The following is a 24,061-nucleotide window of genomic DNA, read 5'->3' as shown; positions in this document are numbered from 1 at the left end:
AACCCAACATTGGACTGAGGGCCGCCAAAGGAAAAAAAAAGAGAAAAAAACAGAAAGAAATCCCATTTGTAATAATTTTAATGACCAGATTGCAGTTCTACAGTTTAGCATTAAGTAATATACGCTTTAATATAATGTAATTTAAGCATTAATGTAATTTAAGCATTAATATAATAACGCTTTATAATTTACTGGGTAATTACCCAGTATTTTGGCCATTGTTCTTACTTTCTAATTACAGGTTAATACCATGTAACACATTTTTGTTACCATATATTTACTGGGTAAAAAGCTAGTAATTGGGGGCTGTAGCTACCTGCTTATTACCCAATAATACACTAAAATTCACCATATAGAAACCAGGTAAATACCCAGTATTTTTGTTTACACTCTGTATCCCGTAATGTCCAATAAACATTTAACAAGCTTAGTACCTCCTGGATTAAAACTATCAACTGTAATTCATTGCGGACCGCCAGAAATGTTTCTGCGGGCCGCCAATGGCCCCCGGGCCACACTTTGAGAATCAATGTATTAAACCATTCACTCCCTTGCACCAAAGTCCATAGAAAAAGGTTGTGTTTTTAGCTGTTTTTAGGAACCTTTCTTCAGGTTCACTTAAGTGTCACAAACCTACCAAAACAAGCAGCAGTAGAGCAGCAGCCACCTGAGTCCCTACTAGTTACATATGCTGATTTTCTCTATGGACCTTGGTGTGCGAGAGTGAGCAGTTTGAAAAGGGATTCACAAAAAAAGGCTGTCGAATGGTGAGATATACCTGCAAAAACGTTCTCAAGATATCATAGAAATCCTGCGTCCCCATTGACTATATGCACCCAAGTCCATACATCTCTTGTATACTCGCGAGGGTACTGTAGTATCTGACTTCACCATTGGGTGGCGGTACAAGTCTGGACGCATGGAATGGGACGCATTCCTACGCTCGAATGATTATCCTTGGCAACTACTTCTTCTGTTCTTGAAATTTATTTTCTGTTTGGTGAGCGGGGTGCAATACTCCACCTACTGGTGGGGCGGAAATTCAGTTTGCTGTCCACACACACCCAATGCGCTCTTTGTGTGTGGTTTTAAAATCTGGTCTGGACGCATAGGCTTCACGCTGGTAACGCAACTTATGTCTGATTTATTCACAAAACAAGACATTCGAGAACATCGTCATTTCCTGGTTTGACAAACACTGATCAACGTTTTTTAGCATTTTCTGCCATTTTATGGACCAAACAATTAATCGATTAATCGTGAAAATAATCGTCAGATTAATCGATTATGAAAATAATCCTCAGTTCCAGCTCTAATACTAAGGCCTTTAGACGATATCTCTTGCCCACCACTATCCTATATATCCTGTACAGCAAGGATTTCTGATTACTCCAATTACTTCTAGTAGCTAAAACCCCATTGTTCGAGAACCGTGGATCTAAAGCCCAATTTATACTTCTGCGTAAAGTGCTCTGCGTAGGCTACGTAGAGACTCTGCGTCGACGCAGAGACTGTCGAAGAGCCTCTGCGTCGTCTCCGTCTGCACGAAATATTTTTTAAGTGTCCGTCACTCCGTCAAGGGACTACGGAGACGGCAAGAGCTACGATTGGTCCTCAGGACAGGCTGAGCTAAGCTGCTCTGTGCCGGCTCTCAGTGCGCTCCGGGCGTCCTGACAGAGGCGGAGCTGATCCCCGCCGATAACGCCGCTGCCGAACTATAAATACGTCATATCTATACACACACAGCACATGTTTAGACTCTAAATGGCCAATTTCTCGCCTCAAATTATCTTAAAACTGCGTTCCGTCACACAGAAAAGTGAGAAACGGCCACTGTTTCAACAACAACAGTCTTTCTCTCTCTTTCTTTCTCGGACGCCATTGCTCACTGTAGCCAGAAGCACAACAACCTTGCGCAGCGACCCCTACTGATCGGGCGGGAAATTGCAGCGAGTGTCCGTCACCACGACGCAGAAGTATAAATGCTCGAGGCGTCTCCGTGGTGACGCAGACGGATAACGCATACGCAGTCGGAGAAGTATAATGTGGCCTTAACACACTTTAAAAAGTACACACACAAAGACAGTCAAGATCATCTGCAGCAGCCCTCGCAAAAGCCATTACATTCAAAGCACCTAATTAAGCTTCTTCAATCTTGACAGTCATCATGTTTGTATCCATCAGAGGTGGAGAAGCTGCTTTTTATCTTCAGACTCTGATTGTAGCTGTTGCTCTGCATTAATTCGCCATAAAGCAGTTCTGGAGGAGGCAGGAATGTGAAGTGTTAACGTTAAATTAAATGGAGCCACATGTACAATGAGAGGAATGTGGCATAATGAGAAGAACGAGGCGGCGGCAAATTTACCAGAGCTCATGGAGAGCTCTCCTGTTGATTAGCTCACAGGGTCTGGTCAGGTCAGTGGGAGCTGTTCCACACGTCATAGATTGAATCATCAAAGTGTTTTTTTCCTCCCCGTTTATTGTCGTATGTTGATGCAAGCGCTAATGAAACATTAATCTCATTATCATAATTTTCATATATATATTTTTTGCTGTTATAAAAGTAACAACAATAACAACAGTATAATGCATGAACCACATTCACTCTGAGGAAAAGAGACAGAAAGAGAAAAACATCACACTCATAATCCAAACATATCTCACCTCATTCTGATATATTGTTATGACACGATTTCACTTCGCATGAACGTAATTATATCTGTTATATTCAAACAAAATGTTCTAATCCTTTCGGCTGTGCTAATCACATCTTCTTTGATTGGGACTGAAGACTCCACTCATCTGTTTCTCTCCTTTCACACTTTATATTCTTATTATCTAATTTTCTTTTCAAGGCCGTGATTATTCCTGGTCCAGAAATGAACAATAATTGCTGCCCTACCACTTACAGAGTCTGTCAAACAGAGGAATAAAAGAGGAGTCCTTTCAATGGTCAATCAACAATGAAGTACATTAATCATTATCTTACATTACCGTGCCTTGTTTTGTGCACAAAACATGCTTCTGGGAGAATTAGAATGTCTTTTACCCCCACAATTATGCATCCGATTTGTATGGTTACATATAACGAGTATAAAAAAATAGACTTTACAAAGAGGAAAGTGCTTTGATCATATACGGTAAGCCTCCAGGAGATTTTGCCTGAGAGTCTTTGATGTGAATCAGTGCATGAAAGACAAGTCCAATTGGCCCAGGGTGAACCTCAAATTTGCTCTCTGTAATCATGTGTTTCATGTCAGGTATATTAAAATAAAACACCTTGTGGTTTATAATGTATTTTTTGTACGAGACACATTTCCTGAGTGAAACACTGAGCGATCACACAGACGCCTCGCTGCTGCCTGCTGTGAGAGACGCTGTGGAGGAGGGAGAATGGAAGCCAAAGCCTGAACAGTTGTTGTGTTAAGACTTTCATAGACACTTAGATTGTAGCACCTAATTACCATCAGATGGATGGACCCAAAAGGTCAGACGCCGCCTCTTTTTAAACCACGCCACCAACATGGCTCTGGGGATATTGATGTCACTCTGCCCCGTCCCTCAGTCCAACATTTCCCGCAGTGAAATATCTCCGCGATGGACTGAATGGATTTCCATTATATTTGGTTTACTCACATGAGTCCTCAGAGGATGAATACTAATTAGTTCTTCATTTTGCCTGACATTTCATCTAGCGCTATCTGGTTGATTGGAATCTCCACCTTAAGTTCTCGATACAATACAGCAGAATAGATTAACTATTTCCCCAGCATCCTCATCTAAATTTTAAAGGGCCTTCATATACAAAAAATAGAAAAGCACTCAGAGAGTGCTTTTCCATCGCTAGGCAGCTCAGTGCCTACAAAATACACCCTGCCGGTGCGCAGATGTACGGATCACGCCAAAAAGTTGTTCCTGGTCCAATCCAAATCCATCCATGACTTTTCGAGTTATGTTGGTCACTAACAGACAGACAGACAAACAAACAAACTCCGGCGAAAACATATACATCCTGGTGGAGGTCAATAACATAGCAGCGCAAAGGTATTGGCCGCCACAAAGCAAGACCCTTGCCAAAAGTACATAAAAAGGCTTATTCTAAATTGTTTATACATGTATACAACATATCTATGGGTAATAAATTAAATTTCCCTGAATGTCGTACTCAAACTTTAAGTTAAATGCAAATTTTTTGCTCATGCTGCATTAAGCTAACATGCTAAATGTTAATGTAAAAGCAGGAGTCTCAAACTCAAATGACCTGGGGGCCACAGAGCATCTCGTCTGTCCAAAAACAACTTCATATTAGTTTAGTTAGTGTACAGAACCAGGTCTATACCAGAGTTAGCTAAATAGCTAAAATTGAGTGGAGGGCCAGATGTAATTGATTGGATGTGGCCCTTGAGCCTCGAGTTGGCTGAAATGTAAACTGCAAACACAAAATTGACCTGTAATGACAATATAAAGTTGATATTGGGGCAGCAGGTGCAGCCCGGGTTGCTAATGTTTCCTCTTGGGCTAACGAGATTCTTATGTCGTTTTTGACCGGCGCTGGTGTCGTTTTATATAATGGATAGTAATAATTCAACATATTTGAAACCTAATTTGATATATTATTTGACAAGCAAATTATCATTCACAGAATTTAGATTTTTTTTTTTTTTTTTAAATAACCAAACTATTCCACTCCACTTTTCCAATCGGGGCTAACCTTGGCCACTTTAGCATTAGGACATAAACCCCTCTGCAAACCCAGCTTTATTATACCACTGCAACACAACACAGCAACAAAGTCCATGCTACCTTTCCAAGTTCCTTCTGTTCCGAAGATTGAAAAGATTTAGCGTAAACAGGCCACTGGTCTGTTCTGGTTTGTTCTGTATAACACCTGCAAGCGAGAGAAGAGCAATGCTTTCATTTGGCCTTCATTGTCATTTCTTTACATCACTCTGATGGCATTCTCTGCTTTATGTGACCATATTATGTTACCTTGAGCTGGTGAGGCCGTCATTTTCTAAGATAAAGGAGGCTCAACCCAACAATGACCCAGAGGAAGAATAAAAAGTGGCTTCGGTTTAAGTAACATTCAACAACAACAGCCAACAGTTGTGCTTCATTTTTGTCCTTGAATATTTTCAAATAGTTTTTAATGAGAATCTTGAAAAACAGTGCTGTAATCTTGATGTTGCCAAATTGTTATCTGTCAGTAAGATGCTCCCGCTGTTCAGAGCGTCCCCGTGTGATTTTAATAAGGTCCTCGTACGTCCGCGTGGAGATAGAATTTGAAGACAAATAGGATTTAAGGAAACGTATTACCTCTTGTCCCTCTCTGAATACAAAGGGCAGACCTCAGTGCTATCACAAAGAAAACAGCTTAGCAGCAGAGCATTTGTTTTCTATTCAGCGGCAGAGAAGCACTTTGTCTTTCCAATCGTTACCTGTCTGTGAATCAGTTGCTCCATTAAAGGAGAGCCTAAAGAGGGAGGTGCTGTCTGGGGCTAAATTGCAATTAGTCGGGCTGCGAGTGAAGCCGGCACCAGTTAACATGGGATATTGGAGAGCAAGGGCCTCGTAATCAGGCTTTGGTCATGTAGAACAATGCATAAAATTAAATTGACATTAATGAATACTTGTGTAATGAAAATGGAGGAGTAGAGTTAATTGCATGTTACAGTGAGTGTAATGCCCAGATAACCTTGTGTCTAATGCTATTCTTAGTCTTGACTGCCAAGCCTCTCACCGTGGCTCCTCTCGGCAGGAAGTCATTAAAGCTCGGGAGTAGATAATGCCAGTGTGCCGAAACCCGAAGTAGCTACAATCTTGCAAAGACTTTCTTTCACTGGCTTTTTTTTTTTCCTTAAGTGGGCTACGCTGAAGTCATTTGTACACAGTCTGAATGAAATTAAAGGTCACCGGTGCTCTGCATTTATGTCTGGATGGGCCTTTAGAGTTGGGCCCACTCACCTACTGCGGCTGTCGCACAGGAGAATAATGGCAGGAAAACCTTCAGCTGACAGCGGTCGGATATTTGCCACAGATGAAGTGGATTTGAGCGACAGCTGCTTTGACTGATTTTATACATTAATTCATGTGGAGGAACATTTTTGAAAATAAAATCATTCAGACGATTGAATTCAGCTCAGCTTTTAACGTGAATATTTCCTCCCTTCGTTTGTTCCTTGTAGTACCTTGTAGTTTTCCTTATTTTTCATATACTATGAATTATTGCACTAAAAAAAGCGAAGGATGGCAATATGATCAGGAAAACACGGCTTCTGTGCTCAGTGGCAAAGTAATCAACTCCCAACAGGAAGATCGGGGAATCAATCACCTAGTTCTTCCAGTCCATACTGTCACTGGGAAAGACATTTAATTACAAAATCTTACCAAAGTCACTCTGTTTACTTGGGCCGGGCATTGCTACTGATTTTCCTGAATTGATTTGGTTCCGATTCACCAACACCTGATTAGATGAAAACAATCAGGCATTACAAACTCTTATTAGTTTAGAATTGCATTTAGTTCACATAATGGCACATCCATTATGTGGAAGCAGACTTCGACTCTTCTTTCTTTTCTTTTCCCCGATCCACACTCCAGTCCAGTAGGTGGTGGTAATGCACCTTAAGGCCAGGCAACTACCTACCACTAATAAACCCAGCAGAAAAATAATGATTAAATGAACATAATTGGTGCATTCTATTTCAATTTGAGTCATAGTTTGAACTCAGAATTTCCAACTCGGAGCAAACTCACCAACCCCGACAACCCCGCACATACACTGCGACGTATATTTACGCCAACAACACTTCTGTCGTATTTGTTTCACAGTTTAATTTTTTAATATGTTGCTATGCTTGTTTTGTCAACAATACCTGCAGCGACATACCTTTGTGTTGCCAACTTTGTCACTCCCAGTTCCAAGTTCCGATGTAAATGGAACACAGCGAGAACCTCTTTTGTTGCAAGTCTCATTCATGGTTAAATGATGACAAATTTGCAGTTTTCATTCCCATGGAGCCACTTGTTCTGTTTTTAATATTAGAGTTGCACTATCTGAACCCAATTGCCCACACATTGTCTTGGTTTGTCTGGGAAAAGCTTGAATGTAACATCTTTCAGAAACAAAATACAATATTTAGTTTCATGACAAATCATAAAAAAAAAATAAAACATTTTAAATATCATTCTATTCATTTCATTCTGTTCATCTCATTTTTGCCCCTCTACAGATGCCTCGTGTTGATGCGATGAGTTGTGTGTGTTGTGTTCCATATGTGTCTCCCGTTGCACTTTAATGAACAGTTTGATTAGCCGCACATGAGCATCAAATACATGTTCAAGCCATAACTCAAATATTTATTAAAGAGCAGAATTTATAAATGAGCCTTTTCTCTAAGACGAGGTGGAGATGTTTCTCTAACACTGCGCAGAGCCCACTCTTTTGTCTATTACATCTGTCTGATGTAATATTTCATCCATTTTTGAAGTTGCTATCAGGCAGCTACTGTACATCAAAGAGGTCCACTAGTGGCCTTTAGATTGACGGCCTGCTGGTGTCCACGTTGTTTTTAATAGGGTCTTCACAGCAGGCAGCGATACAACCATTTGTGTTGCTCGGCCCTTTCTCCAGGCTCCCCGTTGCTCGCTGGTTTCCCTTCCCATAATGAAAACTAAAACAATGAAGGGCTTTTCCTGGAGGGGTTGAGTCAGTTTGATCAGGACTGGACCGCGGTACATGTCGAGGTCACAGCCAAAGCACAACACATGCAAGATTTACTTGTTCTGTCAACATTGTAGGATGTGCTGCCAAGGCTGCGTGTGCTTACACTTCCTTGGCAGCGCGGTTATGCATTGATTATGTTTACATGGACTAGCAATACATGAACATTCCTATACAAACCCAATAAAAAAACAATGCTCTAATGAAAACACTGACATGTAAACAGCATTTTCTCATTACCTTAACCTGAATGAGGTCATATACTGTGAATTGGACGGTGCCAACTCTGCATGCAGTGTGAACAAAATGGCTAGTGGTAACAAGATGTATTGTATTGAAGTATAAAGGTGTTATTTAAAGGGATATTGACATTATGAAGTTGGGAACATTGGATCTATATTATGTGGTGGTAATATATAGTTGTGAGTCATTATTGGCCTATGTAGAACTCTATAAAGGCTGTTTGCACACCTATTCAAGTTGTATTTATAAAGCCCACTATAAACAACAGGAGTTGAGACTAAGTGCTTTATAAAAAAATTACAAAAAGGCTTGATGCGGTTTACAGGAGAAAATAGAGCAAAAAAATCCCAAAGTCCAAGTCACTATATATCACACTATATCAAAAAAGCATCAATATGAATTCCCTGTGATCATAAACTGGTATCCAGTCATTTTTTCTGAGTTATAAAGCATCTTTTAGTATCTCCGCTTCTGATGGGTTCACATCTGACCAATCAAAATGTGTGTTGTTGATGATGCACCATTAAAAATATTCAGATATGCACTCAGATATGCACACAGCTGGGAGCGTTTATAAACCTTCCATCAAACAGGTTGTATGAACTGTATGAAATGACTTTGAGAATGCTTTTACTGAAAGAAATGAAATGTCTTTTCAAAAATCCAGACATGCTCTTGTGCACTGGTGATGACAGAATGGAATGGATGTTTAAGTTTAACGTCTATAAGTGCATACTTTTCATGCAAATCTTCTTCTGTGTCGTGCCTTGGTATTTCTGTTTTGTTTTATTCAGTATAAGAACACGGGCCAAAAAGTAAAAGAGCAGCTTGTCTTCATCATGTCACACTTAATGGGAATGGTGAGGATGCACCGACATTTACTTTACAATTTCATGCCATTAATTTGTTTCACTGTTGACGTGCATTCGTTGCATGCCAGGGAAGATGTTTTGAAAGGAGATAACGTCAGCCAACAATGACAAACGACATCCAAGAACATTCTTTAAAATCAGGCCAGTTGAGTAATGGTACAGTAATGGCAGTCGTAGATTTGTTGTTTTAACAACGCTGTAATGACCATACAGTATAATTATTCCTCAATCACTGTATTGGAAGACATCCAAAAAATATGTAAAATTCTTCAGGGGGAAAAACAGCTCCCATAGGTTAAAGACCCTTCATTTTTAGGCTGCATTTTAGTTCAGCCTCCACGTCCTCCACCAAACACAACCCCTGAAGTGAGACATTGCTGATATTTAATTCAGAATAAGGTCAATAGTTGGATGTATTTTACAAAAATGTTCAAACTTTTAGGAGAGTCTGTTAGATGGAAAATGTATGTGAGCAGTATTGAATATTAGTTGCTTTACCTTTGTGTATTAAAGCTACAGCCTTCACTTTGATCCACTTCACTGCATAAACTACTTTCCACTGCCTGGAGCTGATTTCGTAAATGTCTCAACTTATGCTGATCTGCATAAATAGATAAATCCAAACTGATCAGGTGGTTAAATTGTTGATGTCAACTTATAATTTTCTATATATCAAGTAAATTAAAAAGTCAGGAGTGAAAGTCTCCACACGCCCTGGTAAACTTTCGCAGCACACTGACACTCGGGGCGATGCTGACTTACCTGTCTGAAAGGGAGCAATGAATAATTTGATCACATTTTTCATTTCACTCGAGTGCTGAACAAACAGGAATCTGTGATTAACAGTTTTAATTAGGATTCTAACTTGACAAATTCTTATAGCCTCGCAACGTGCCGAAGATGAATAAATCACTGGCCCGGGATCATCAAGCTGCCTCCTAAGTGAATGTGCCTCCAGATTACTTTGTGATTCCACAAAGTGTGAGTCAGCCAAGGCTGAGTGCTTTGAACTAATCCTCTTCACACCACATGTCAGTTGGGGGAAGTTTATGTCCACTCCATGAGCTGACTACCCCGCTCAGGTATGGGACCCTCATGCTTTTCTTCTCTGACTCTTGAAAGCTGGATGTCAAAACTGAGTGGACCCGGTGTTAGTGATCCTCACAGTGTGGAACACGTCTGCACACCTGGGCTGCGATGATACTGGAAACCTTGGCGTTTTCAGAGAAGTTGTGGGAAGCTCAGGTTCATACTCGGGTCATGCTGGTAGTTTGTCAACTGCAGGAACTTATTTTAATAATTTATGTGGTTGCATTGGAAAAGATGGGATTGTTTTTTTTTGTGTTGATTGCTATAGTCCACCACATGGTGGTGTAGACCCGACTTTTCGCCTTATGTCAGCTGGGGTTGGCTCCAGCTGTCCTGTGACCCTCATGTGGACGATAAAGCGGTCGACAATGAATGATAACTGCAGTTGTTTATTTGTCAACAGGTGAAAGCATAGTGTGATGTTCAGGACGACTTGTTGCTATGACATCTGATCAGACAGGTTCTTTGCCAATCTGCCTATTTACATCTCAACCACATCAATCAGCAGTAATTGAAGTGAATAATCCTGTTAAATGTACACATTGCTTCTATTTTGTGGATTTAACAAACCAAGAACACGGAATGCGACCCTCTAAAAAGGCTAATTTGCAACATCCATACCATGGGCTAATGCTAGCACTAACTGCTAGCTACTGGTATCTGTCTGATAGCAGCTAGCTAGATACAGCATCTATAGATCGATCTATCTATCTATCTTTTTAGGACGCTCACATACAACAACAGACAAAGATATCAAATATTTCAACTACAGCAACTGAAGAGAAACGGACATTGAGATTTACTTGATTGATTTTGACATGACCACTGACCAGTCCTCTACTCTGCCTGAAACTGGTTTGTTTGAAGACTAATGTGGAGCTTGATCCAAGCACCCTTTTCAAGCCTGGCCATTTAAAATGTTGTTCTTCAACCGTAAACATGTCCAATCGTAGTCATTGGAGTCAGGCAAATTGAGCTTACACGTGCAGTTTGTAATGTGCTTATGAGCTCATCAGAAGTTGCGTGGACTGTAAACTTATAGCCACAAAAGAGCAATAGCAGTTTTGATTGAGTTGTAAATGAAGATACACAGCATCACTCCAACCCCCCATGACCCGCCCCAGCACCAAATTTAAACATCAGTAATGTGCACTGGTGTCTGAAATTCCATTGTGAAATGTTAAATTTAAATCTTGATGATATGCATCATAACTATTGTAATCAGACAAGCTTCCAAGCCTCCATTATTAATTGTCCAAAGCATGATGATTTATTGTAGTCCTGCAGAATGATTATTAATTTTCTGGTTGATTATACCTGTGGGCGGCAACAACACTGTTCTGCACTCAAGCATCTGCTAAATGAAAAAGTATTCTTCACATAAAAAGATGTCCTTGGAGAAACAACAGCTCATTTTTTACTTTAATCAAACATATGTAAAGTGCTGTTGATTAAAGGTACTCTGGCATGCATTCACAGGGGAAATATGTCATAAACATTATCTGATGACTTCCTTTGTTCAAACTTGTGAAGGAAAAGAAAAACTTTATTGTGCGCGGAGTCGAGTCCAATGAGCTATTGTTCTCATATATCAGTTGCATGCTGTAACTTGGCACAGCACTTAAGAGCTGCACCCCAAACTGCACCTGCACTGCAACAGAAAATGTGCCGTCCTGGTGTATAATGGCAGTGTGACACTGGTAGTTTACATTCCAGGCAAACGACGGAGAGTGACAGGAGTGTGTGTACAACACAAGCCGCTCTCAGCCGGGCATGTCTGGGTACGTCTGAGCTGCAAACAGCAGGCCAAGTTCAAACTTCACGTCAGGAATCGCTGGGATCTCGACACTTAGAGGAATGCACAGGTGCAGACACTCTGCAGCAGACGATCCCTGCTAGCACTTGATCAATTTGACACTTTGCAGTGGCTGAGGCCAATGGCGAGTTCCTGCGGGATTGTGATTGGGCCTTGTTGCAACAAAAGAAAGGAAAGGCGAAGTCCATTGAGCTGTTTTTTCCTTGCCTCTGGTTTCGCAGTTTCTCAGTTTAGTAAATCAGTTTGCTCCTGCTCATTTGCAGCTTCACAGCTGACGGTTGTTTAATAGCACTCACACTCTGATAAGCTCAGCATCTGTATCCAGTGGCATATTAATCTATCCATGTCAAAATTATCAATGCTGGGGCTGCTACCTGCATGCTTCCACTTACCTTTGCTAATATCAGCTGACACGTTTTTATCAGGGATCACGTCCCTATAGAACCCATCTCACTGCATACACCAGCCACTATATTAGATACACCTATTCGACCCCTTCTGAAGGCAGATATATAATCACAAGGCACCAACTCAACGCATTTGAGCATGTAGACACGGCTGGTTAGAGTATGACAGAGTAGACAGTTGCCAGAGGTCAGAGGAGAATGAACCAAGACACTCAAATAACCACTTGTTACAACCAAGGTATGAAGAAGACCATCTCTGATGACACAACTTGACCTCCAACTCTGATGCAGCAGAATAAGAACGACACAACAGGTGCCAGTGCTGTCAGCGAAGAACAAGAAACTGGAGCTATTTGGAAAAGGCTCAGCAAAATCGGGGCAATATAGGACTGGAAAATTGTTGCCCGGTCTCAGGAGTATCGATTTCTCCCGTCACATTCAGATGGAAGGGTCAGAAATTTGGTGAAATGGTGACATGAAATCATGGATGCGTTCTGCTGTATGTCAACAGTTTAGTCTGCTGCTATTGTTGCTGTCCCTTCATGTACCCATCTTCTGATGGCTACCTCCAGCAGAAATCATCCCAACCTCGGCAATTAGTTCTTTGAACTCAAATGGCCTCCACAGTCACCAGATATCAATCCAGTAGATCCCCCCCAGGCATGTGGTGGAACTAGAGAGTTGTATCGTGTATTTTTTTAGTCAACAAATCTACGTGAAATGCTTGATGCTATAATGTCAGTACAGACCTAAATCTCCAAGGAACGTTTCCAGTAACTTATGTATATCACACAGAACTAAGCCAGCTCTCAAAGCAAAAAGGTTGTCCCACTGTCTGAGCATGGTGTATCTAATAAAAGGCACTTCAGTCTACATATGCATGTATTTGAAAGGAGTCATTTTGCAGTTGTTTCCATTAATATTCTGCTCCGATCAGTAGCACTCATGGAGACAGACATGTGATCTCAGAAGAGGATATCTGAAAAGCTCTATTTGCAGCTCCATTGATCACGAGAGATATCAGTGTCCCTCAAACAACATTTCCCAGGACTTTCATTAACTGAATTAAATTAAATATCCAATTAAAGTACTTCACTCATAAAATTAGAGAGGAGAGACATGATGTAGTATTTTAATGATACTGATTAGAGATGCTGCCTAACATCGCAGTCCTCTTATCTTAAATTACATGAGTATTTATTTGGATTAGTACACCTGACAGACTAGTGCTTGGGAAGGAAGGACGGCATTCTGTTCAGCAGCCTCCCCCCTCCTCTCTGACCACAAAGAAGGAGAAGGCAGATTAATTAACAGACCTTTGCAGCCAATGAAGACAGGTGGCAATAATCCTGACAAGAGACAGATATGAAGCCTCCCATACAAAACCAATTTCAACTGCACTCCATTTTTCAAAAGCTCATCAGGGTGAAGAACGACAGAGTTGAACCCGTGTGGCTGCAGAATTTGTTTCTCTCTGATTGCCTTGTCAGGATATCTTATCCGATGGCAGATGACCAAAACCCCAACCGTCACAGACAAACTCGCCTCGTTGCAGCCGCTTCTCAGACACAAACTCTTTTGCACAATGCATTGTCTGTCTTTCCCCTCTCTCCCACACACACACAGACGCACATCAACCCATACCGTGTTTCACTTTCCCACAAGGAGCCATGACACTGAAATGGACCATCCACCAAGTGACACTTGGTATTCACGTCAGTCTTCCTGTTCTCACAGGCACATTCTGTTTTAATTAAGCTAACATTTGAGTCAGTTTAAAAAATGCTGCCTGCTAAAATAAAAATGCACACTTAGGATGTTGCATATGCATTTGACAGCTACACATGATCCTGTGCTCAAAGACTGAGACTAAAGGCCACATTATACTTCTCCGACTGCGTTATGCGTTATCCGACTGCGTAACCACGGAGACCCCTCGAGCCTTCATACTTCTGCGTCGTAGACAGATATACGTGCTGCAATTTCCCGCCCAGTAAGGGTCGCTGCGCAAGGTTGTTGTGCTTTTGGCTACAGTGAGCAATGGCGTCAGAGAGAGAAAGACTGTTGTTGTTGAAACGGTGGCCGTTTTTCACTTTTCTGTGTCACGGAACGCAGTTTTAAGATAATTTGAGGCGAGAAATTGGCCATTTAGAGTCTAAACATGTGGGTTGTGTATTAAGATATGAAGTATTTATAGTTTGGCAGCGACGTCGTCGGTGGTGATCAGCTCCGCCTCTGTGGACACTCGGTGCGCACTGTGAGCCGGCACAGAGCAGCTTCGCTCGGCCTGTCCTGAGGACCAATCGCAGCTCTTGCCGTCTCCGTTGTCCCTTGACGGAGTGACGGATATTTTGTGTCGGAGACGACGGAGGGCTCTGCGTAGGTTACGCAGGAGTATAAATTGGGCTTAAAGATGCTAAACCTAGTACTATTTATATGGTACCAAATTATGTGGGTACTACCAATAATGGTACCATTCTGTTGGTTTTTGACTTGAAACATTTGGGAACCATTGTTCTAATCAAATTGAGTCGTTTCACAGCTTAAACCTTTGAAACTAAAGTTTATGTTATTACAAAGAGAGTGAAGTACCGAAAAATGTACCAATGGGTACTGGTGCCGTATTCAAGGTGCTGGTACAGATTTAATTGTAAAAGTATTGGACCCAATACAATAGGTATTCAGTGATCCATGGAAACAAGGGACGGGCATTGATCTTTTTTACACTGTTGCAGTGTTTACCTATTGAATCCAATGGGTAAAAAAAATATATGGATCTAACGCAAATGCAGGATATAACTACAGACATTATATCATTACTACACATGAGAGACAAGACCATTGCATAATGAATGAAATCAGCTGCATATGGGTCTGCGTGGAGGGGTATTTGGGTGAAATTTGTAGAATTCAGCTACAAAAAGTAATAAAGAAGATCTGTATCTAAAGCGCGTGAGTCACATTTGCAGCCACCACATGTAAACATTTGGGACGCACTGACAATTTCTGTGAAATGGCAATTTCAAGTGAGATTGGAAACATACGCTGAAACATCCTTTCTCACAACATGGGCTTAATTTCCTGGAAAGATGTAACGCTGCTTCCCAACTGAGCAACGTCTGTTACCAAGGGTAAATAATCTATGTCATAAGAGCTTAATACCACACAGGCAGGTTTAGCATTTCCTTTCCCCCCGCCTTGCCTAGCATTACCATCTACACTGCGGATGTGGCTCGCAAATGGCCAATTCTCTTTCACCGACCACTTAAGGACAAATATCATTTCTTATTTGCAGTGCATTGTTTTGTTAGTTTAATTGATCCAAAGGCTTGAAAACATTTTCAGTCTGCTCAGAAACGTGCAGCCCACGAGCTAATCAGGACTCTGCCACAGCAGAAGTGGAACTGTTTTTGATATAGGACGTTGTTTGTGACTGTTAATCTTGGTTATTGTCTCAGGTATAATGAGGATATTTATCTGAATAGAAAGGACCCCACTCGGGGGTGTGCAGACATACATTCACCAACGCATTATAGTAATGCTGCTATCCATTGGCAATTAGTACATAATATTGCCCTGCACTTCCATTAATGTGATTGAGCATGTCTGCATTAGTGCAATATGCAGCACCATTTTCTCTACGGTAACCCTCCCGGAGAGAGAGAGCCCCAGTGGTCGATGATAGGATCCACCCTGACTGTCCAAACAGTGCTCCCTCTGGGACATTAATTTCTAAGCAGTCCCACGAGTGAGTCAAAAGAGAGAGAGAGAGAGATCACTGAGCATGAAGAGTAGGGAGTGGAAAGCTCACTTCTCAATTAAAAAAAATAAAAATTCTCTACTCGAAGGTATAATGGCAAATTAATTTCCCAGAGATTAATGTACAAGGTAAATATTTTAGGGTGAGTACTTATCTTCTTAAAAAGTCGGTGCATGGACACCACCTCGCCCTCCCTCCCCCCCCGCCTTGCTTTCCTGGCGTGTGTTGGAACAGCTTCGATGCATAAGGAGTCTAATGAGAGACGAGATTCCAGGCTGCCTGATGGCTCTCATCAATCACCTTTCTCCTTTGGAGGTGTGATGTCGGGCAGGAGGGGGAGGAGGAGGAGGACGGATGTGTGAGTGGGAAGGCATCAGGCTTTTAATCTCAATAAGTTAATAGACTTTCTGGTCTGGTCCTTCTAAGTAGAACTTCATTCGTGTTGTTAGCAAACAAGCAGCAGGTACACAGGAGACTGTGTGAGGAGCTAGCCTCTTGGCATTTCCGTATTATGCACTTAATTTGTGTTGCACCCGAACTCAGGATATCAAATTAAGTTAGTCAATACACCAATAATCAGTCAAAGGTTACTGAGGACTGAGGCATTTTAGGGAAAATCAAAACAGATCTCTACTGAAGCAGGTACACGTATGCTACATTATCATTCCTTAAAAAAAAATATGTGGTTGGCGCATATTTTAGCAGCCACTTTTACTAATGGCAAATTAGTTTGTTTCCAAATTTCACTGCAGATAAACAGTAATATTTGAAAAACTCCAACCCAAACCACACAGGAAACTGCACTGAAACCTCAGGAATGTAATTATAACGTTGTGTTGACATCTGAAGGGGAATTTGACTGTTGGGTAAACCTCCTCCTGAACTGTGCATGTCATCGTACCTCACAAACCAACTCTGGCTGTGGCTTCCCTGTCTCTGTCGAGCTTTGAGAGCCTGGGTGGTTGTGATTGTTTCCTTTGCTTTTCCAAAAACCTTGACGCAAGATTGTAAAAACATGCAAATAAGCTACCAAACAATGAAGTTTTTTGTGAATGTAACATAGCAGTGTTTAGACCAATTTCCCATATCTACACACTGAAAAGTATACATACATACAGCATGAGGTAAAACAAGTATGATAAGCTGTATAATATATCTGTGTGTGTATCTCCATAGTGACATACATGCTAGAACGCTCTTTTAAAGTTAATATATTTAACTCTTAACAACAAAGTCCTGTAGGATATGTTGTTTGACAATGGTTAAGCTAAAGCATAAGCAGCTCTTTGTCAAATGTTTAGCATCCAGAGTGGCTCTTAGCTTTTGACTTGTTAGCTTGTAGCATTTGTTATTTCGACCTAGCATGGTATCATATCTTTGTCCGTAAACCATCAAACATACTGTAAATAATATTTTCAACAAAATGGTAATTAACCACCTTGTCAAAAAAGCCTGCTAGCAACGGGCTAGCAGGCTTACTGGCAGCAGCATGTTTTAACTGTAAACAAATTAGTGCTGCGCAATAGGTTAACGCAAGACATGTTTCCATGACAACTGACCGGAAAAAGACGCGCATGACATCATGTTTACATGACGCGAAACCGGAGTCCAAGCACCGTTTACCAGATAGCTCCGTTAGCTGCATTAGCTCCTTTTAGCGCCATAAGCGTGCCTACAGTCGAACTGGAGCGGTCTGTGTAGTGCGTATGTGTGCCTCTGTTTTTAAAGTTTAGCATTACTTTACAGACTCATTTTAACAATCAGGAGTCACGTAAACATGACGTCACGCGCATCTTTTTCCAGTCAGTTGTTTTGGAAACACGTCGTGCATTAACTTGCGTTAACGTTGACGCCGTTAAACGCTGCTGACACGTTAATGTTTGACAGCACTAAAACAAATACAATCCGAATTCAGATTTCTCTCACACTGACCAACATGACTGACCTGCGAGTGGCAGTAATGAGCCCCTCACCACTGGGCCTCAGAAATGTGGGCCTGACAGGCTCATTCAAGACATCATGACATCAGACGACATGCAATACACCATACAACAAGTGCACTTAGCAATGCATGGCAAACGTCACATAACCATCACTTCATCGACATTAGCAACTCTTGTTACATAGTCAGCCATGAGAGACACTGCTCTGACTTCTGATAGCGACCTCCAGCACCGATCGTCAGACCTGCCCACTGTCATGCAGTAAAACCTGTGAATCCAGCATTACCCAAATGGTGGCATGAGCTCCCCATCGACATCTGGACAGCAGAAAGCCTCCACATCTTCCACTGCTGACTAAAAACACATCTCTTTCGACTCTACCTCGTCTAAGTCTATGACGACAACGAAAAAAAAATACCATGTTGAAATGCACTTAGCGTCTGCTAAATGACATGTAATAATTACACTTCCTGCCTCCAAGTCACTTAACCCCACGTTGCTCCTGATAGCTGTTCTTGCAGCGTGTGAATGGGTTTGAAAGATGTGAGAGAAAATGTGCTGCACATAAATGTGCCGTATGAAAAGTGTGCGTCAATGGGTGAATGGCAAAACTGTGGTGTGAAGCGGCTTTGAGAGGTCATTAAGACGAGAAAAGCATTTAGCATTTTGTTAATGGTGATGTTGATAATGAGCGAGTGGACAAAAATACTCAGACCTTTCTCTAATTATTGCCTGTGTTTGATTTTATATCAGTCATTTAAATGAAAGGTCAAAGACGTCTGATAACGACTTTATGACCACAATGCTATACTTTTTTCCTCATCCCTTTTTCCTGTGCTTATGTGACAGCTAATGAATTATCTCCACACTGGACAAGTGTGTATGTGTTATTCTATAATGTGTGGCAAATATGCAAAATGTATTTGGGTTGACTGTCCGGCGATTAATAATGATTGTGTTTGGATAAACAGTGCCCTACTTTCACAATCTGTGGATCTAAATATTCCCAGTAGTCATCCTTTCCCTGTATTGATTGATCGGTACAGCGTTTAAAGGTCACAGTCATAAAACATCAAGATGTAATTAACACACTGTGATTTTTAACCGGTGGTTAATGTATGGAGTGTTGACTTTATAAGTTATAGCTCTTCCTCTCGGTTCGTGGTGTTTGGATTACCATGTGTTATTTGAATTTAAGATTAGGCTGAGAGCAAATGTAATTTCTGATGAGACAGTGTTGCTTCCTGAAAAGGGGCAGGTGAGTGTGCCAGGCTCTGTGATACATAGCCTCATATAGTGCATCTTTAATCATGTTTTTTCTAGGAACAGACGGATCACTGGCGTCTCCTTTCCTTTCCTCTGAATCATTTGCCTCCAAAATACTTAAAAAATCTGCTTCCACGCAAAAGGAACACGGAGATAAGACAGATGCGATGGTCTCCTCGTGGTTACATCACTCAGCTTCTTCACAGATAATTAATTTGGCCAAGGGAATGCTCTACACATCTCAAGCTGCTTTTAACCCGATTCAACCGGGCTTTGACCTTGAAAGGACTAAAAGCGGAGACGTCGCTGATGGATGTGACGCTAACCGCTTCATTTAAAAGCACCTTTTCAGGATTGTCACCAAAAGAGTGTCCAATTGCTTTCTGTCGCCCCCCAAAAAAAAGCCATAAGCACTGACCACTGTTATCAGGCTCATGTTCTCTAATAACAAAAGAAGGCCTTCACTGTGTGGCAACGCTGTTGTTACCAGGGGAGTGGAGTGTATTCATATTTCCTCTCAGATTGAAAACAGGTGTTTTGGTTTGTGAAGACATTTATCTTAATGTCTGGGCTTTCTTTGGCAGAAAGGATGGAATAAGCTTCTCTAAAAAAATTAAAAAAAGTCTCTGCTTGCAGCAGGAACACGGGAAACATGGTTTGCATTACGCAACCGGACGCAAAAAGAAGATTCATTAATGCAACAGTAGCTTTTCGATTATGTATGCCATTCATTTAATAATTAATTTGAGAAGAATCTAATTTCAGATGTAATCATTTCTGAATTCTTAGTTGCCATGTTCCAAATTAATTGAAATAGATTAGTTTTTAATAATGTAATGACCTGAATGTGATCTGCAGCTGTAGACTGTCAAGAGACATGTTGGAAATCATCCGAGAATAGTTAACATTTTTTGCTTTAATCAACTGTATTCATTTAAAAACTAATATGGCTCCTTTTGCTCAAACTAAGGCAACTATTGCTTAATAATCATCTTTTAATTGACAAAATAAATGTAAGGTCATTTTTTTTGGTCATTTAAGTTCAGGGTTATTGAGACGTTCCCGATGATTCTGTGACTCTAGCCTGAAATTCACCCATATTTTAGCAATTTAGCAACAAGCTCACCTCATAAAATGTCTGCCAGCTTAAGTCCACAATATCCTAAGAATATAGTTGCTGCTTTATCTTGCTCTGAGACAACTTTTCTGGTGAGAAACTGAAGTTTGTTAACCTCTCACTCTCCTGCACCAAACTCCATACAAATAAATCAGCGTTTTTAGCTTATGGGGACACAGGAGCTGCTGGTCAACTGCTGTCTTGTTTGTTAAGTTTGTACCTTATTGGAAAATCAAATTAAAGGATTCAAACGCTAAAGGCTCAACATAACACATCTGAAGTTACTGATGAAGACAGTGGTGGTCAACATCTCCTGTGTGCCACAATCTAGAATTGGTGATTTGCAGGAGTGTGCAGTGTACAAAAGGGCAACACAGTCCATTTTCCAGTCAGTAAATGCTGTGGTTGAATTCTGATTTTCCTTGTGTCCCTGCTGACAGTGTCCATGTCACAGACAGGTTCCCAGTGCAGAGGTCTTAAATTAGGATGCCCTCTTTCAAAGATCAGCAACCGCCACTGGTTGACCTGAACTAGCCCTCCAAATGTTCTGCTTTCTTTTGCTTTTAAGTGACGGATAAAACTGAATATCTTTGTTTTGTGGAGGAGAACAAAAAAGACCTTTGAAGATGCTGTCTATTTAAGGATTTGGAACCACACTGATCAACATCTTCCACCATTTTCTTTTGAGGAGCTGCAAATTAATTAGATGTTATGTTTATCCGACACTGTGCATTGGTGAAAAGAGCTTGTGATCTGAAGACAGAAAAAAAAAAGGTGCCTGGTTTTCATCCGACTACACCACTGATCCACCTCGAGGGACAAAAGACCACAAAGTACCCGATATGAATTGGAAACCTCAACCCAGTAATTTAATCAGAGTGACTAAAATCAAAGGAGGCAAAAGTTCAGGATCCGAATGCAATGAAATGGATCAGTTGCTTAGAACCTACTGACATAGCTCAGTTGTGGAGGAGCAGGCCTCGACAGAAAGGGCTGAGTAATGAAGATGGATGCATTCTGTTATCAGGCAGCCACTTACTGGGGCCTGATGTAACCTTAAACACTGAGGATAGCTCAGTTGCACAAAGAATCTAATTAATGAATAGCAGCCATGAAAGAGGACAAGGCAAGTGCGCATTTGCAGATGAATTCCAGACACTAATCAAACGCTGTTCAAGTGGTTTGGTTTGTCTCCAGAGCAAAGCGATATTTGGCAAGGATTTAAGGCAGTGTTTGCATGCTGACTTAATGACTGGGGTGCATTCATTTATGCTGTGTTTTTAAATGTGGGCCGATGTGTGCATTTTCATGTCTGCCTTTGCTGTTGATATGTGTGTTTACGTATGTATTTTTTGTTTGTTCTATTTAACTGTTTGAAGTGCCAAGTCTGAGCTAAAGAGGACTGAATGTACATAACAGGTGTGAGGTTGTTCCGACATAATGGGTTTGTTTACTCTCTCCGATAATGGATCCAGCTACAATTACCAAGACTTCCATGAGGGAAGCAACAAAACCCCAACATGCAGTGTGTGTGTGTGTGTGTGTGTGTCAAGAGTCTGCAGCACTTAAAACACAGCAGTTTATTGTTTTAACTAACATCTAAAGTAGTCAGACAATCACAAATAATGACGCCCTTGTTACCGTCTTCAGTCAAGGTCACAGTCCGTGTAATGTAAATGTTGTCATGGACCACATGCACTAACTGCATATGCTGCCTGTAGCACAAAATTTTTCAGTCCAGTTGATGGCGCACTCTTGTTTCGGTCAACAAAGAACATGGTAACCATGGACGCTTGCTTGAGATTAGGCCAGAAGGTTCACATTTGCAAGGTCAAAGAAATGGGGACAAACTCCTGGCAAGAACTTGTCACAACTTTAAAGGAATGTGTAGATTGAGGTCTTATCCATATGGAAACAGAAGATATTACCTATATATGTCTTCTTAAGATCTTTTTCTTCTGTTGGGTTTTTTAAAAGTTCTCCGTGAACACTGCATAGTTGTAGGAAATGAATAGGAAACGCCCCAAAATGCTTTCAGCACTGTACTGTAGTACATATGCCAGGCCTGTATGTGGCACTGTTACACAAATACACCAAAACGGGAGAAGGAGAAGTTGAGTCAGGCCTATGTTTCAACGTATCATGATGTTGTGATGCAGGTCGACCTGGTTGTTGTATGTAGGTGCATTATTAAACGGTGTCTACGGTCTTCAAGACACCAGGCTATCGATTGAGTATCATCTTCACAATCACACATCATGTTTTATGGTTTATTTGACTCTGAATAGGACATTAATTATTTATTAATTTTTTTCAAATGGACTAAAGGCTGTGTTGAAGAAAAAACTTGAAACTGGTGATTGAGACAGAATCTTTTTTATCTAATGGACAAATGTAGATTGTGACATATTTGGTGCTAGCTAAAGGTTTGTGGATGTTATTTATGGACTTTATTGTGTTTCAAATGTGTCAAATTGGATGAATAAATGATTCCTGATTCTAAAAATCAACAGTATGATGATGAAGTATGATTGCATCAGACATCCATGTCCCTGTTTCTCTCTCTTGATCCAGTACCAGCTCCAGTGGAGTTCTCCGTGGTGGTCGGTCGGCTTCCAGTGGCAGACGTGGCTGGTGCTGATCACCGTGTTGGTGTTGCTGGGTCTGGTGCCTTATGTAGTTCACTGCATGATGACCGCCTTCATCAGCCCTCCTCCTCCCAGCTCCTTTAAAATAGCAGCAGCTTGTTTTGGTCTGCTCACAGAGATCATGCTAATCAAGTAAGTATTTCATTTTTTTTTTTTTTTTTTTTACCCCTGTACTTATTAACCTTCGTGTACTTTTTAAGAGTCACGGTGCCCTTGGTCCGATCTTTGCACAGCACAGTCAGAATACTAATGAGTACAATAATGAAAATGATGATAATGGTTCTGGTCCTGGATGTGTTTTCATTATCCAAATGCAAATAACATTTTCAGGAAATATTTCACTTTTATGTGCGTTTCAAAACAAGACGTAGCGGCGAGTGTCTGTGTCACCCAGATAATCATCTCTGAAAACATGTTGTTGTTCGACCCCCCGACACCCGCCACCCTTCTTGTTTTCATTTAGTCCTCTTTCCCATTTTGATATTGCTAATTGGAACAATGCCTGTGGTTCCTTCAACCATTAGTAAATGAACAGCCTGTTTTTATTAACATCCACCTTGTAAATAAAACATTAGATTCCTGGCATAAACAATATCTACTTTGTGATGAGAAAGCAGCACATGGCGGGGACTGTAATCCGATTACAAATACAGGTAATGTATTTGTAATCGGATTACAAAAAAACCAGGTTATGTAATCTGCGATTGCCTATAGCAGTGACTCATTCAGGCTGCACATCACTGGAAACAGATCTGGGGGCAGCTTGAGGGCGTTGGTGGCTGGAAGAGAGAGATCTCCCCCGAAATCATCAAAGCTGGGCTGCGTCTGTTATGACGTCAGCCGCAGACGAAAGAGCGATGTCCCTGCGTTCTCTCAGCAGCCCGGTTCTGTCCTAATGTCATTAAAAAGGGGGACGTAGTCTTTTCGCTTGCAAAACATTTTAGATTTGCGAATTTGAGTGCAACCATGACGTGACAGAATTTTACACATGTCACAACCATGAACTTATTGGACGATACCAATTGTCTACCACTGCTATGTGTTTTGTCATCTATTTTCCTCTAAATGGGAACATTTATCCCTCCATCCATCTTCTACCACTTTATCGTCCACATGGGTGTCGCAGGGGGGAGCTGTGCCAATCTTAACTGACGTAGGGCGATAGGCGGGGTCACAA

At 41.1% G+C, this 24,061-nt stretch overlaps 1 protein-coding gene across 1 annotated transcript in view; it reads left to right on the top strand.

Annotated features, from left to right (window-relative positions):
* Nucleotides 1-24,061, top strand: part of LOC310926157 (uncharacterized protein) — a gene marked incomplete at both ends in the record, with an annotated part of 103,980 nt that overhangs the window by 55,290 nt on the left and 24,629 nt on the right. The window contains one exon of the mRNA XM_083888258.1: nucleotides 22,811-23,016. Within this exon, the coding sequence (XP_083744384.1) occupies nucleotides 22,811-23,016 (206 nt within the window). The remainder of the gene's footprint in view (nucleotides 1-22,810; nucleotides 23,017-24,061) is intronic.

The sequence above is a fragment of the Microchirus variegatus genome, assembly GCF_963457635.1.
Source record: "Microchirus variegatus genome assembly, chromosome: 4".
Classification (NCBI taxonomy): domain Eukaryota; kingdom Metazoa; phylum Chordata; class Actinopteri; order Pleuronectiformes; family Soleidae; genus Microchirus; species Microchirus variegatus.
The sequence above is the reverse complement of the archived record's forward strand: the minus strand, read 5'-3'. Positions and strand labels throughout refer to the sequence as shown.